Source organism: Jaculus jaculus, chromosome 1, assembly GCF_020740685.1.
Source record: "Jaculus jaculus isolate mJacJac1 chromosome 1, mJacJac1.mat.Y.cur, whole genome shotgun sequence".
NCBI classification, from domain to species: domain Eukaryota; kingdom Metazoa; phylum Chordata; class Mammalia; order Rodentia; family Dipodidae; genus Jaculus; species Jaculus jaculus.
Genome location: NC_059102.1, coordinates 40,273,721 through 40,287,881, shown reverse-complemented (window position 1 = coordinate 40,287,881; position 14,161 = coordinate 40,273,721). Strand labels below are relative to the sequence as shown.

General features: G+C 43.7%; 1 protein-coding gene across 2 annotated transcripts in view; it reads right to left on the bottom strand.

The window, feature by feature from the left end:
- Aldh18a1 (aldehyde dehydrogenase 18 family member A1) overlaps nucleotides 1-14,161 on the bottom strand; it is a 49,328-nt gene that overhangs the window by 22,599 nt on the left and 12,568 nt on the right. The window contains exons 3-7 of one of the 2 annotated variants that reach the window (XM_045155465.1): nucleotides 13,261-13,475; nucleotides 9,892-10,041; nucleotides 9,702-9,806; nucleotides 3,436-3,594; nucleotides 2,925-3,015 (exon numbers count right to left, since the gene is read on the bottom strand). In XM_045155465.1, coding sequence (XP_045011400.1) covers nucleotides 2,925-3,015; nucleotides 3,436-3,594; nucleotides 9,702-9,806; nucleotides 9,892-10,041; nucleotides 13,261-13,475 — 720 coding nt within the window. The remainder of the gene's footprint in view (nucleotides 1-2,924; nucleotides 3,016-3,435; nucleotides 3,595-9,701; nucleotides 9,807-9,891; nucleotides 10,042-13,260; nucleotides 13,476-14,161) is intronic. The other variant, XM_045155474.1, reaches the window with a different exon arrangement.

Below are 14,161 nucleotides of genomic sequence, written 5' to 3'. Positions count from 1 at the left end.
TGTGGCGAGGGGCAGGAAACCAGTGCCCAGCCTTGGACAGAAAAGTGCAAAGGCGAGTGGTGAGGACAGGAGGAGGGAGAATCGGCCTTCGCTCCACTTGCACCTCACAGCTCTCTGGGAATCCAGGCTGAGTTCTTCCCAGAAGGCATGCTGCTGGGGGTGACAGGCATGGACAGAAGTGGAGGTGACAGGTAACCGTATGGAGAAGACTAGACCTCTTCAGAGATGCAGAGGCCCTCCCAGCATGCTGGAATTCTGCCTCCCACTTCTTTTTCCTTGCAGCTGCATCTCAACCCCACCTACAGGGTCTTTAAAATTCTGATTGTGCTCCAAGAATCAACATTTGCTGGGTGACTACTTAATCCAATTAAACCCACTGCTGACCAGTTTTGGGGATTGACATCTGTGTACTGCAGCCTAGTTCACTGAGTTTTGCATAGTGATTTTGCAGGTGCCCATTTTTACCTTGCCAGGCAATATGGAAAAGAAGAGTAATTTTTCAATTGAATAGATTTAGACTGGAGCACAGTCCCAGACAACACTGGACATGCCACTTAACTGACCTGAATTTAATGTCTTAGTTTCTTCATGTACATAATTGGGCTGATCTACCTACTAAATAAACAAAGTAGCCAGGTGGGGTGACTCATGCCTTTAATTCCAGCACTCAGGGAGGCTAAGGTGGGAGGATGGCCCTGAGTTTGCAGCCAGCCTGTACCACAGTGAGTTCCAGCTCAACCTGGGCTAGAGTGAGACTGCCTAAAAAAGAAAACAAAAGCACCTCGCACACTGTCTGCCTACGGTAGAAATTCCATAATAACCTGCTGACGTCAACGTGCCTTCTTCCCCAGGGTAGCTCACTCTTATCCTAACTTGGTTGTTTCTATCCTGAGGCTTCAAATTTCACAGGTAAATGTATTACCAACACTTTTCAAAGGTAAAGATGCTGACATGCAGGTACGGTCTTTCTAACTTCTAGTGAGCAGAGGACATAGTAACTCATGTACATCTGCCCCAGCCTCTTCTAGGCTATCTCTGCTGGAGCACAGAACAATCTTTCCATATTCCTTGACCTCAAGTGCAGTCTCACAATTAAGCAGTTTTTCTGTTCTCTTGGTAATGAACCAGGAGACAAGAGACTGGGGCTCCTATAGGTTTTTTTTTTTTTTTTTTTTTACAAAACTAGTGTCCTCCTCTCCCTTTCTTCCTTCTGAGATGGTGGGGTCTCAGGCTGCAGTCAAAGATGACCATGAACTTCCAGTTCTCCTGCCTTCCACCTCCCAATGCTGAGATTACAGCGCGCACCATCACGCCTGCTTTACGCAGTGCTAGGGATCAGACCCAGGGCTTTGTGCAAGCCAGGCAAGCACTCTATCAACTGAGCTACATTTCTAACCCTCAAAACTACTTTATTTTTTATAGGTCAAACTGAATTGAAAACAGCCAGACAATGTGAACAGAGTAAACGCAGAGTTCAACTGGAGCCAAGAGGGGCCCTTCTGTGAGAAGGGGGAAACACAGAAGACTAAAGCAACATATAAGAAAAAGTAGCCTAGAATTTTTTTTTTCAAGGCAGGGTCTTGCGCTAGCCCAGGCTGACCTGGAATTTACTATGCAATCTCAGGGTGGCCTCGAACTCAGTGATCCTCCTAACCTCTGTCTCCTCAGTGCTGAGATTAAAAGTGTGTACCACCATGCCTTGGTGAGCCTAGAATTTTTATGGTAGCACTAATTTAAAATAAGTTATCCCATGGTATGCATTAAAGACTAAAAGGAATAAAAAACACAGTGAGATATCTCTTCTCACTTTTTAAGATGGGTAAACTACAAAACAAAGTACATATTAAATAAATGTTAGCAATGATTAAACACATTAGGACACTCATACACTGCTGGGAACATTAATAGTGCATACTGGAAAATAGTATGGTGCTTCCTCAAATGGCTTTCTTTTCTTTTTTTCTTTTTCTTTTTTCTTTTTTTTTTTTTGTTGTTGTTTTTGGAGGTAGGGTCTGTAGCCCAGGCTGACATGGAATTAACCATGTACTCTCAGGGAGGCCTCAAACTCACAGTGATCTCCTACCTCTGCCTCCTGAGTGCTGGGATTAAAGATGTGCACCACCATGCCTGGCTTCAAATGGCTTTTAAACATGGAGTTATAATATGAAGCAAAAGGTCTACTCTTTTAAAATCACAGTGTTAGGGATTAACTCCAGGGCATTGTTATTGTAGGCAAGCCACATATTATCCCAAGCCCAACAATTACACTCTTAGGTGAAACAAAAACATCACAAAAATAAGTTGATAGCAGTATTACATACACGAGCACAGATGTCTGTCCACTGATGAATGGTACCTCCAGAGTGATATATTAATTAACCATAGAAAGAAAGAGAGTATTGACATATACTATAACATACATCAACCTTGCAAACATTATGCTAAGGGAAAGAAATGACCACATAATGTATGCTTCTTTAAAAGTCTCAAGAACTGGAAAATCAATCAGGACAGAAAGTAGACTGGAGGCAGTCTAGGGCTGGGAGATCAGAAAAGTAGACTGCCAATGGGTATGTTTTCTGGTTGATGAAAATATCTTACAATTGATTGTGCTGGTGGTTGTACAAGCATGGGAATCTACTAGAGACCACTGAACTGTGAACTTCAAGTAAGTGAACTGTATGATATGTGAATAATTTCATAAAGCTGTTACTAAAAAAACCGAAAGAACCTGGAAATAACACTTCAGCATTCAAACTGCATTTTCCAGACACACTTACCCTTTTCTGTCATAAAAACTCTTTTCAGACTGTATGGCTCATAAAATAATTGTGCACAATAAAAAATGTTTACAGGGACTCCAACAAGGAGGGAAAGTCACGTGCTTACACATGTAGGTAAAAGAAGAAAACATTACTTTGTACCTTCTACATCTGAAAGGACAATCAAGAGGTCAGTTTTCATTTCCACAGCCAGACGGGCAGCCAGGCTATCATTATCTTTAACACTAATAACCTGCAAAGCAGGGAGAAAGCAGTAATTGAGTGAGCTATGCAGTCCAGAAAGAAATGGCTATCGACACTTAGCTAGGCTCTGGCAGGCAACACCACTGATCCCAAATATGTAAATGACCACTCTTGTTGGTCCTGCTGCCTACAAAACCCAATGGTTACTGGTAACCCTTCTTCCAAACATGCAGCCTTTTATGTGCTGAAATCCACAAGCCATGCTCATAGCACCATCTAAGCCACTGGAGCCCCCCACCCATTAAAGGAAGCTCCTTAACTTCACAGGAGCTTCTGCAGCCACGGCTCCATGACCTCAGCTCTCTCAATTTTCACCTCTTGCTCATGCCAGCGGTCCAGTGTTAGTACAAGCAGCACAGCGTGTGTTAGTGTCTCCAGCATGCTCAACCCTTAGCAATACTTCACCCACATTTACCCCCTGAAGATCACTGTTGGGCTCGGCTGGGGGCACAACTGCGTCATTTGTGTTGACAATGGGAACAATGTTCATCCGGAGCAGCTCATGGAGTGTACCGTTAAGGTTCCGACGCTTCTGCTCATCATGGAAGTCCAAGTTGGTCACCAAAATCTAAAATGATTAAGTAGACTGAAAATGCAGCATGTAGGCTGGATAGATGGCTCAGCAGTTAAGGTGCTTGCCTACGAAGTCTAAGGACCAAGGTTTAACTCCCCAGAACTCATGTAAGCCAGATGCACATGGTGGTGCATGCATCTGGAGTTTGTTTGCAATGAGGCCCTGGACTAGTAGTATACCCATTCTCTTTCCCACCTCCATAAACAAATAAAAATTAAAAAAAATATATAAAAAGAAAATGCAGCAGGGAGGAACACAGTAGATTTCCTAGGATAGGCACAAAAAGATGCTAAGCACTAGGGAGTTAAGCTTTAGGTAGGTTCTGGACTCCACAGATCGAAATAAAACATCTTTGGATACTGACCTGATTTTTTAATACACATATTTATTTATTTATTTCAAGGACAGAGTGATATACCCAGCCCTTCTTTTATATGTTTTATTTTTCAATAAAAAGAAATTCAGGGCTGAAGAGATGACTTAGTGGTTAAAATGCGTGCCTGCAAAGCCAAAGGACCCTGGTTCAATTACCCAGGACCCACATAAGCCAGATACACAAGGTGGTACATGTGTGTGGAGTGAATTTGCAGCAGCTGGAGGCCCTGGCATGCCAATTTCCTCTCCCTCCCAATCTCTCTCTCTCAAACAAACAAATAAATAAATATTTTTTAAACCAAAAAGGAATGAGTTGTACTATCAAAAAAATAAGAAGAAATTTAGGGGCTGGAGCAATGGCTCAGCAATTAAAGGAGCTTGCTTAAAAAGCCTTATGGCTCAGGTTTAATTCCCCAGTATCCACATAAAGCCAGATCACAAAGTAATACATGCATCTGGAGTTCGTTTGCAGTGGCAGGAAACACTGGCACTCCCATACTCTCTATCTGCCTCTTCCTCACCATCTGTCAAATAAATTAATAAAAAATGTTTAAAAACTGGGGGTAGTAACTGAACCCTTCTCCATCTCTCAAATAAATAAAAATGTTTAAAAAATTGGGGTCAGGGGCTGGAGATATGGCTTAGCAGTTAAGGCATTTGCCTGCAAAGCCAAAGGACTTTGGTTTGATTCCACAGAACCCAAGTAAGCCAGGTGCACATGGGGGTGCATGCATCTGGAGTTCATTTGCAGTGGCTGGAGGCCCAGGCACACCCATTCTCTCTGTCCCTCTCTCCCTCTCCCTCCCTCTCTCTCTCTCTCTCAAATAAATAAATAAAGTTAAAAAAAAGAAAAACCAAAAAAAATTTTTTTAATTGGGGTCAGTAACTGAACCCAGGGCCTTGTGTGTGCTAGACAAGCACTCTACCACTGAGTTATAACTCTAGCCTGCTTACCCAAATCTTTCAGAGACCCCCTCTCTGAAAGATTTACAGTCACCTGAATATGTACTTAAGGATGCTAAAATCTCATGTGCGTACAAAACGGGAAAATTTTACAAGGTGAGGAAAACTGCTTTAAAATCTTTTTTTTTGTTTGACAATGACATACACAGAGAGAAAGACAGATAGAGGGAGAGAGAGAGAATGGGCACGCCAGGGCTTCCAGCCTCTGCTAACGAACTCCAGACGTGTGCACCCCCTTGTGCATCTGGCTAACGTGGGACCTGGGGAACTGAGCCTCGAACCGGGGTCCTTAGGCTTCACAGGCAAGCGCTTAACCGCTAAGCCATCTCTCCAGCCCAGGAAAACTGCTTTAAAGAGACATTGGGGTGGGCAGCTAATTGCTTTCTATTAGTTTGTAAAATATCTCTGAAATTTAGCATCTGATTCAGGGCCTGGCCATAGTAGGCCTTAAATACTAAGTGGGTGAGTGAAAAGTTTACCAGTGTGGAAAAGTGCAGAGCATTCCTGGAGCTGAAGAGGCTCACTGTATTTGACTACATGGGGTTAGGTAGCTGAGCCTCTATCACGAGCTGAGAGAGGGGCGGCATAACTGAGCTCAGGAGAGGAAATCAGAATATGGTTCTCACAAGTCGACTGGGCTGGTGGGAGCTGATAAGCAGTCTGTTTTTCAGAGAATGAGGCCAGGTGTAGCAGGACAGAAAGGTGAATGAGGATGATAGCAAGAAACTCCACGGTGGTACGCCCTGAGGAGCACGTTGTCATATAATCCCTCACATAGGAGAGGTTGGAGGGCGGGGCAGGCACAAGGGTGCTGGTTCGGGCAGAAGCGGGGTGGCGAAGGCCTGCCACAGGTCTGCCTATGAGGACTGGGAAGGCCACCGACACACAGCAGCAGCTTTATGGATATAGGAAGTGCAATGATGAAGACAAAACAACAACATGACTGAGGGAAGGCCACTCACTTCAGTGTTTGAGGACTGCCTCTGAAACAACAGGCCCTACCAGCTACTGAATGGAGAATAAAGATGGTGATGGTCTGAGGGACAATGGAATGCGGCACATGTTTGTAAGGAAAGGTCATGAACTCCTTTCTGGAAAGGTTTTGTTCTAAAGGATATAGAACTGGGTCATAGCTGAAGACACATATTCTAGCCATGCAGGTGGAAGGCCAAAGATGAAAATTAATACGTGTGTATAGGAGGGGCAAGCAGGTCTAAAGGTCCAAGGAAACACCTGTTGCTAAAACAGTTTCACAGACAAGAGCTGGTGAGCTGATTGGGAACGTAGCAAAGGGGACCCCAAGATGGAAAAATTATGCCTGAGCAAGGGTAATCAGTGGAGAGGACAAATCAGGTACTCTTTGAAGGAAAAACAAGCTGCTGCATTTGTATTTGTTTTTGTTTAGGTCTTTAACCTGGGAACCAAGTTGGTGATTTTCAACAGCCACTGATAAAGGTCTGCACAAGATCATTACAGAGAATAAGGAGCCACAGGAATAAGGTACAAAGAGCAAAGACTGATAAGACCCTGTGGGAGGGGGCTGGGCAGGGCAGCAGATGTGCTTGTTGGGAAATGGAGGGGCAAAGCTCTTTTACCTCAATGCAAATAATGGCTGATGTGCGCTGACTTAATTCTGGGGAAAATAAAATAGAGCCAAAGTGTAACTCCCAGGACAGTTTCCTCACCTGGTTCCAGGCACTTAAAAAAAATACAGCAACTAAAACTACCATTGGATTGTGAAGAAGGAATGGTGATAAGTGTGGCAGAAGGGGCTGGAGAGATTTCTCAGTGGCTAAAGGTACTTGGTTGTGAAGCTTGACGGCCTGGATTTGATACTCCCATATCTACATAAAGCCAAAGGCACAAAGTGGTACATACATCTGGAGTTTGTTTGCAGAAGCAAGAGGTTCTGGCACATCCATTCTCTCTCTCTGCTTGCAAATAAGTAAAAAACATTAAAAAAAAATAAGTGTGGCAGGAGCTGGAGGGATGCCACAGCGGTTAAGGTGCTTGCCTGCAAAGCCAGAGGACCCAGATTCAATTTCCCAGGACCCACATAAGCCAGATGCACAAGGTGGCACATGCATCTGGAGTTAGTATGCAATGGCTAGAGGCCCTGGCATGCCTGTTATCTCCCTCTGTCTCTGTCTCTCAAATAAGTAACTATAAATAAATAAATAAATAAATAAATAAATAAATAAATAAATAAATAAATGCAGATTTTTGCCTCCCTGTACACGCACTCACACACACATGCAAGCATGCATATACATGCTATGAAGGAAACTGAGAATCTTATTAGCAGAAAAATAAATCTAAGGGCTGGGGAAATGGTTTAGTAGTTAAGGTGCTTGCCTGAGAAGACTAAGGACCCATGTTCTACTCTCCAGATCCCAAGTTAGCCAGACATACAAAGATGAGGCACATGCAAGCTCCAACATGCCCAGTAGGTGGCGCAAGCATCTGGAGTCTGACTGCCATGGCTGAGGCCCTGGCATGCCAATTTTCTCTCTCTAAAATAAATTTAAAAAAAATAAATAAATCTAAGATTCTAGTGGTGAGTGACAAAGGAACTAAAGGCCTTTCTGTTTCAGCTCACTCAAGAGCACTCTAATATACCAAAACATCACTGTGGATGACAAATGTGAAAATGACAGAGAACCAGAAAAAGCAGCAGGAAATGAAGTCACGAAACTTAAAACAACATATGCAGAACACCATCTCTTGTGTACATAAGATCCACATAAACAGGATCAGAGGCAGCATAGGAGTGTGCAAACAATAACTTGGGGAGTTAGATATTTTTCTAGTTGTATTGCAAAATGATTGCTATTTAGAGGTTTTTATTTAGTGTGTTAATAGTTAATTAAGAACACAAATAAAAATCAGGAAATTCAGCCAGTCATGGTGGCGTACACCTTGAATCTCAGCACTTAGGAGGCAGAGGTAGAAGGCCAGCCTTGGACTAGAGAGTGATATCCATGTCAGGGTGGGCTAGAGTAAGACCTTACCTCAAAAAAAAAAAAAAAGAAAAAAAGAAACAAAAAAAAAGTCAAAAAATTTAAGTGAAAATTAAATGATGTAGAAAGATGGTTCTATAACATTTAGAGGTAACCATAAAATGTGCAAGTTCTGAGGACTGGACCCTTGTCAGACTTGTTCATCAAAACATCTCCAATTCTTGACACTAAGGAGCCATAGAGCCATAGATTGTTACTAGAAAATTTTCAATGCCAGGGATGGAATACCTTCCAGTGAGTTGTTGGCCAGGGAGGTCCCTGGTGCCCCCAAAACATTACAGGCCATTGCTGAGGCCCTTGGTTTCCCACCAGGAATAGATGGTAAGACCCTATTGCTGAAGACTCCACATACTTGGGCTGGAAGGTCACTGAGAAATCCTGCTGGAACTGAGCTGATCACCTCTTCCATGTAGACCAACTAACAGAAACCTGGAAGAAGCCATTCTGCATGCAGTTCAATGGGAGAGAGAGAAACCATCAGTGAAAATACTTAACAGTGGACACTGCAAGCCTTATATTTGGCCAGCTAGATCAAATGAGCCAACAGGTGCAATAGTGGCATGTCTGTCATGGTGGAAACCAACTGCCCTCTAATTGGACTGGAGGCCCACTCCATGGGAGGGAATACATCCCTGATACTGAAAACCTAAAACAGGGGTAGCCATGAGCCCTAGGGGTGTAACATCTCCTGCTGTCTGGCTAAATGTATATACTGTGCTCATCAAAATGCTCAGTAAGCACTTCTCTTAATGTTCATACCCTTACATTAATACTAGTCTCACTTTTGGCAGAGAATCTTCTCTTTTTGGATGGCAGTGACCTTGGGATGACTCAGAAGGCACCATGGTGCTGAGAAGAAGTGACAGAGGAGTGCTCATCACTGAAACATCTCTATCACATCTTCCATGGCTCAGGGTCCATTGCAGAAGAGGTGGCGCCAAGAATGTAAGAGCCAAAGGAAGAGTAGGACTCCTTACAACCTGCTCCTCCAGACACAAAGTGGCCTCAATATCTATAACCTCACAGTACCTGACACTACCTGCACAAGACCATCATAAGAAGAGGGAAAGATCATGACATCAAAATAAAAGAGACTGATTGAGAGGGGGAGGGGATATGATGGAGAGTGGAGTTTCAAAGGGGAAAATGGGGGGAGGGAAGGCATAACCATGGGATATTGTTTACAATCACAGAAGTTGTTAATTATAAAAAATAAAAATTAAACATAAAAAAACCATCTCCAATTCTTGAGAGACCTCTTTGGACATCACAGGTGCCCAGTAAACATTTGGTGAATGAATGAAAAACCAATTACCAGCATTCATCTTTCCTTTAATGCACAGTTGAATCTACTATAAAAGACAATCAGATACAAAGAGAAGCAAGCTACCAGAAGTCAAAGTGAACAGTGAACAGACATCCAGCCTCTCTGGCATTCATACATATAGAGTCCTAAGAGGTGTTACAGTACCAAGAGGAAGTGCTGCGTACCAGATGCTGTATTAAATACTTGCCATGTGTTTTCTCACTGAGCTTTTCCCCACACCGTCTGAAGTAGACACTGATATGACCATCAGATGAAGAAACCCAGGTACAGATTTAGACTCTCCCCAGATCTCCAGGACGTAAATGGCAAAGCTCAGACTATATCCTGGCTGCAGAGCCCTGCTCATAGGTTTCTTATTCCACAAGAACCACCCTCACAGGTCCCCCAGCCCTACCTAGGGAAGCCCAGCCTCTCACCTGGGCAGCACAGATGCTGTACTGGGTAAACATGGCCTCATACAAGGCCATCAGCCCACTCTGTCCAGCTGCTGCACAAGCTCGGGCCTCTAAGACTGGTATTGCCTGCAATACAGAAGTCAGACATGGTGTGGTTGGGCAGAAAGGGAGACTGAGGTGCCCTGTCTTGGGCTGGAGAAGCAGCACTCACCATCTCTTTCAGCTGGTTCTGTCCTGAGTGAAGGGCCTGCCGCACGCTCTGAGACAGAAGGATCTCATGGCGCAAGCGCTGCTTGCCAAAGGCAACAGCTCCACTAGTCACAAGAATCATCTCTCGGCCCTGATTTTGCAGCACAGAAACCTAGTGTTGAGAGAGGAAAAAGAAGCACAAGTCACTATAGTCTCACTCCCCTGTCTATAAGAGACACAGGTAAGGTAGAACAGACTAGGTCCCAATGCCGGGGCAAGAACAGCACTAGGCTGACGCTGCAAGAACTATTCAGGTTTTTTGATTAAAAGCAAGTTCGGGGGCTGGAGAGATGGCTTAGCGGTTAAGCGCTTGCCTGTGAAGCCTAAGGACCCCGGTTCGAGGCTCGGTTCCCCAGGTCCCATGTTAGCCAGATGCACAAGGGGGCGCACGCGTCTGGAGTTCGTTTGTAGAGGCTGGAAGCCCTGGCGCGCCCATTCTCTCTCTCTTCCTCTATCTGTCTTTCTCTCTGTGTCTGTCGCTCTCAAATAAAAAAAAAAAAAAAAGGCAAGTTCGTACAAGCTACCTCAAATTTATGGTTAGTAGGTGGCAAACAGAAATAAGATGTTTAATAAGGGGTTTCAGCATGTGGCTAGCTTTTGCCTATATAAAACTTGATGATTGCCAAAGTCTTAGGAGACAAAACCCAGAACAGAAGCTGGGAGCTAAGAACTGCAATTGAGGTTCAGCAGCTACCCAGGTTCTAAGGCTTGGCCCAGGGATATGAGGCTATGCTTGGGGCACATCAGGTTAAGTCCTTTCATAATGGAAAACTTCCCTTCACAACTACACATCTATTTGCTTACCTTGAGATAGTCTGTCTAAGGAAAGCCAGACTAATGGGTGCCTTTCCCTTTATTGACCCATTTTCAAGACGTTGAGCAGGTTCTCAGGCATCCTTCACAGATGGCCAATAAGGTTTCTGTTGTGGCTGTTATCTTTCGGCTGCAATGCTGAGCACCAAACCTACAGTCTTGCACATACTAGGTAAGCACTTTACCACTGAGATGCATTCTCAGCCCCATCCAGGAGGTTTGTTTTAAAGTATTAGGAACTTATGGATTTAAGCATATTATATGACACTGAAGTGATTTGCTTTTATTAACGTTCAAGCTGTTCCATTTATGGCCAATGGAAGTCACTTGAAGTTGGCTTGAGTCCATCTGAAATAGTCATGTATCTTGGACAAGACAATTAAGGTCCTGCCCGGTTGTTAGAGCCTTTCATCCGGTCCATAGCGGCCCTACAAGGAAAGGAAACTGAGAACGTCTTTGCCAGGTTCTCCCTACCATTTTCATCAAGTTTTTCCTTTGATTAAAAGTTTTCGCCCGGCGTGGTGGCGTACACCTTTAATCCTAGCATTTAGGGCAGAGGTAAGAGGATCACTGTGAGTTTGAGGCCAGCCTGACACTACACAGTGAATTCCAGGTCAGCCAAGGCTACAGTGAGACCCTACTTTAAAAAAACAAAACAAAACAAAAAAAGCCTTTTCTTGGTGATTGAAGCCTAACACTCCTACTGGACTCCAGAGCCCCACCCCTGAAATGATGGATTTCCTTTGCCTTCCATCCTCCTTGAGGACCCCATCATTGCTCTCAAGCTTGGCTCCTCCCCAGCAACACGTGTCCTCCACAAGGAAACGACTCCTTGAACCTGACCTTCCCCACAGCCACTGGGTCACACAACCCCAGGGATACCAGTCATACCATGCATTTGCCAGGAAGGAATTTTACTCCTCTGTTGGCACAAACCCTACCAGTTATCAAGACCTAGGCGATGTCCTTCTGGAATACTCCAAGAACAAACCACACTCTCATTTGACCCTCCCAGCTGTGGACCTGCCAGTCACTGAGATCTGGTCCACTCATTTGGATATTTGCTACCTTGAATAATCCCTGTAATAATTTTAGAAGTGCCTGTTCTGGCTCCCTACGGCAGAGTTCTGTTATGGTCTTCACAATGCAGCCCCTTCTGTGTATGGTTTAAAAGCCTATGTCGGAAACTGAATGCAACAATGTTGAGTGGTGGGATCTAAGAACTTCAGCTTTACAGTGGACTAATGCCTGTGACGCAAGGGCTTGAAGCTACATGTTCTGTCAATTGCTCCCTTTTCAGCCTTTCTTCTGGAATGTAGTAGCAAGGTGGCTCCCTCCAAATGTGGCCCTTGACCTTAGATTGTCTAGCCTTCAGAATCATAAACCAAATACATTTTTGTTTATTATAAATTACCTAGTTTGTTGTATTCTGTCTCATAGCCACCACATGGACTCAGACACTCCTTGACAAATAATATTTACTTAACTTTTAACAATTTTTTTGAAAGCTTTCCACTTTTTGTTTTTATTTATTTGTTTGAGGGAAGGAGACAGAAATAGGCAGATAGAGAATGGGCACATCATGGCCTCTAAGCCTACAAACGAACTCCAGATGCATGAGCCACCTTGTGTATCTGGCTTTATGTGGGTACTGGGGAATCAAACCTAGGTCCTTTGGCTTTGCAGGCAAGTGCCTTAACCACTAAGCCATCTCTCCAGCTCTGGATGGCCTTAAAAAAAAAATCAAACCAAGCTGGGCATGGTGGTGCACGCCTTTAATTCCAGCACTCAGAAGGCAGAGGTAGGAGGATCTCCTTGAGTTCAAGGCTACCCTAAGACTACATAGTGAAAGTGAATTCCAGGTCAGCCTGGGCTAGAGTGAGACTCTACCTTGAAAAAAATAAATAAATAAAACCAGAAAAACAGAAACAAAAGAAAAGAAAAAAGAAACAAAGCTTTGCACATATGCAGGGTGCTCAACCTTGATTACATGAGCATCTCCGAGAGAATTTTAAAAACACAGACAACTCCAGCGCCATCCCATACACACTAATCGGATGGTTGGGTGTGATGCCCTGGCGTCTCCAGGCCCCTCAGCTGAAAGTGGCTGACACAAACAGCTCCTCATCACTAAGAGGTTAAGGGAAGAGGCGCTGCATAGCGTCAACTTCACTCTGGAACACCTCTTTTTCTGGTCCTGGGGGGTGTCTGCCATGGACACCTACACGAGAAAGAAGCCTTCTGTCATGTTAAAGCTATTCTACTCATATCAAGATTATTCCTGTTGAACCTGGTAATCTCTATAAAAGCCAGACTGGAAAACTTAGCAAGACTTTGTCTCAAAGTATAAAGAAGATAGGAGATATAATTCAGCGATAAAGCACTTGCCTAGAATGTGTAAGACCCTGGGTTCAGTGCTTAGTACTGCCAAAACCTATTTATTCTTTTAACTTGATACAGTGGGATTACTTCATAGACCCTATTTTAGTTTAGCACACTTTCCCATATTGGCAATTACCTGTTCAACAATAGATGCCAGGCGCCCCAGTGCCAGGCCACACTCATCTCCTCGGGTCACTACGGCACTGCCAAGTTTCACCACAATTCTTTTGGCATGCTTCAGCTCACTGCGGTGGGCAAAGGACTTGCCATGGGTACGGCTGAGAGGTACTGTGATAAAGGGAATGTTGCTCCAAGAACGAACATGCCTGATGGCTGAGGGCTGCACACGACCTATGTGCCCCAAGGTCCAATGCAAGGAAAAGAAAAAGACACAATTATAGTTTTTCAATGAACTGATGTGTGTGCAGTATTAACCAGCTTAGCCACCAAAAAACAGCTTTATCATTAGTACTGATATCCAAACTATATCTTGCACGTTCTTATTCTCATACTGTATGTTTACACCCAGGACAGGGTCACAGGTATGGTCAAACATTGATGGCAAAGAATCTAAATAAAATAATCATTCTTGAAGACATGTTGATATCAAAAGTGTTAATGTTCAATCTTTTGATTGAACAATTCTATGTTTAGAAATTTATTCTAAGGAAAAGATCAGAGATGGAAATAAGGGCATTTGCCAGAAAGCTGTTCATCAGAATGCTGCTTATGAGAGGAAAGCTCACATGTAGAGCAAACTTAAAAAAGACAGAGGGTGTTGAAGACAAAGACTACCACTTTTAGAACTTTGTTTTTTCTTTTTGATTGTTCAAGGTAGAGTCTCACTCTAACCTAGGCAGACCTAAAATTCATTCTAGTCTCAGGGTGGCCTTGAATTCACAACGATCCTCCTACCTCTACCTCCTGAGTGCTGGGACTAAAGGTGTGTGCCACCACACCTGGCCATTTTAGAATTTTTAATAGGAAAATGCTCATGATGTTAGTTTTATATACAGGTCTAAAAGCACAAGAAAAGC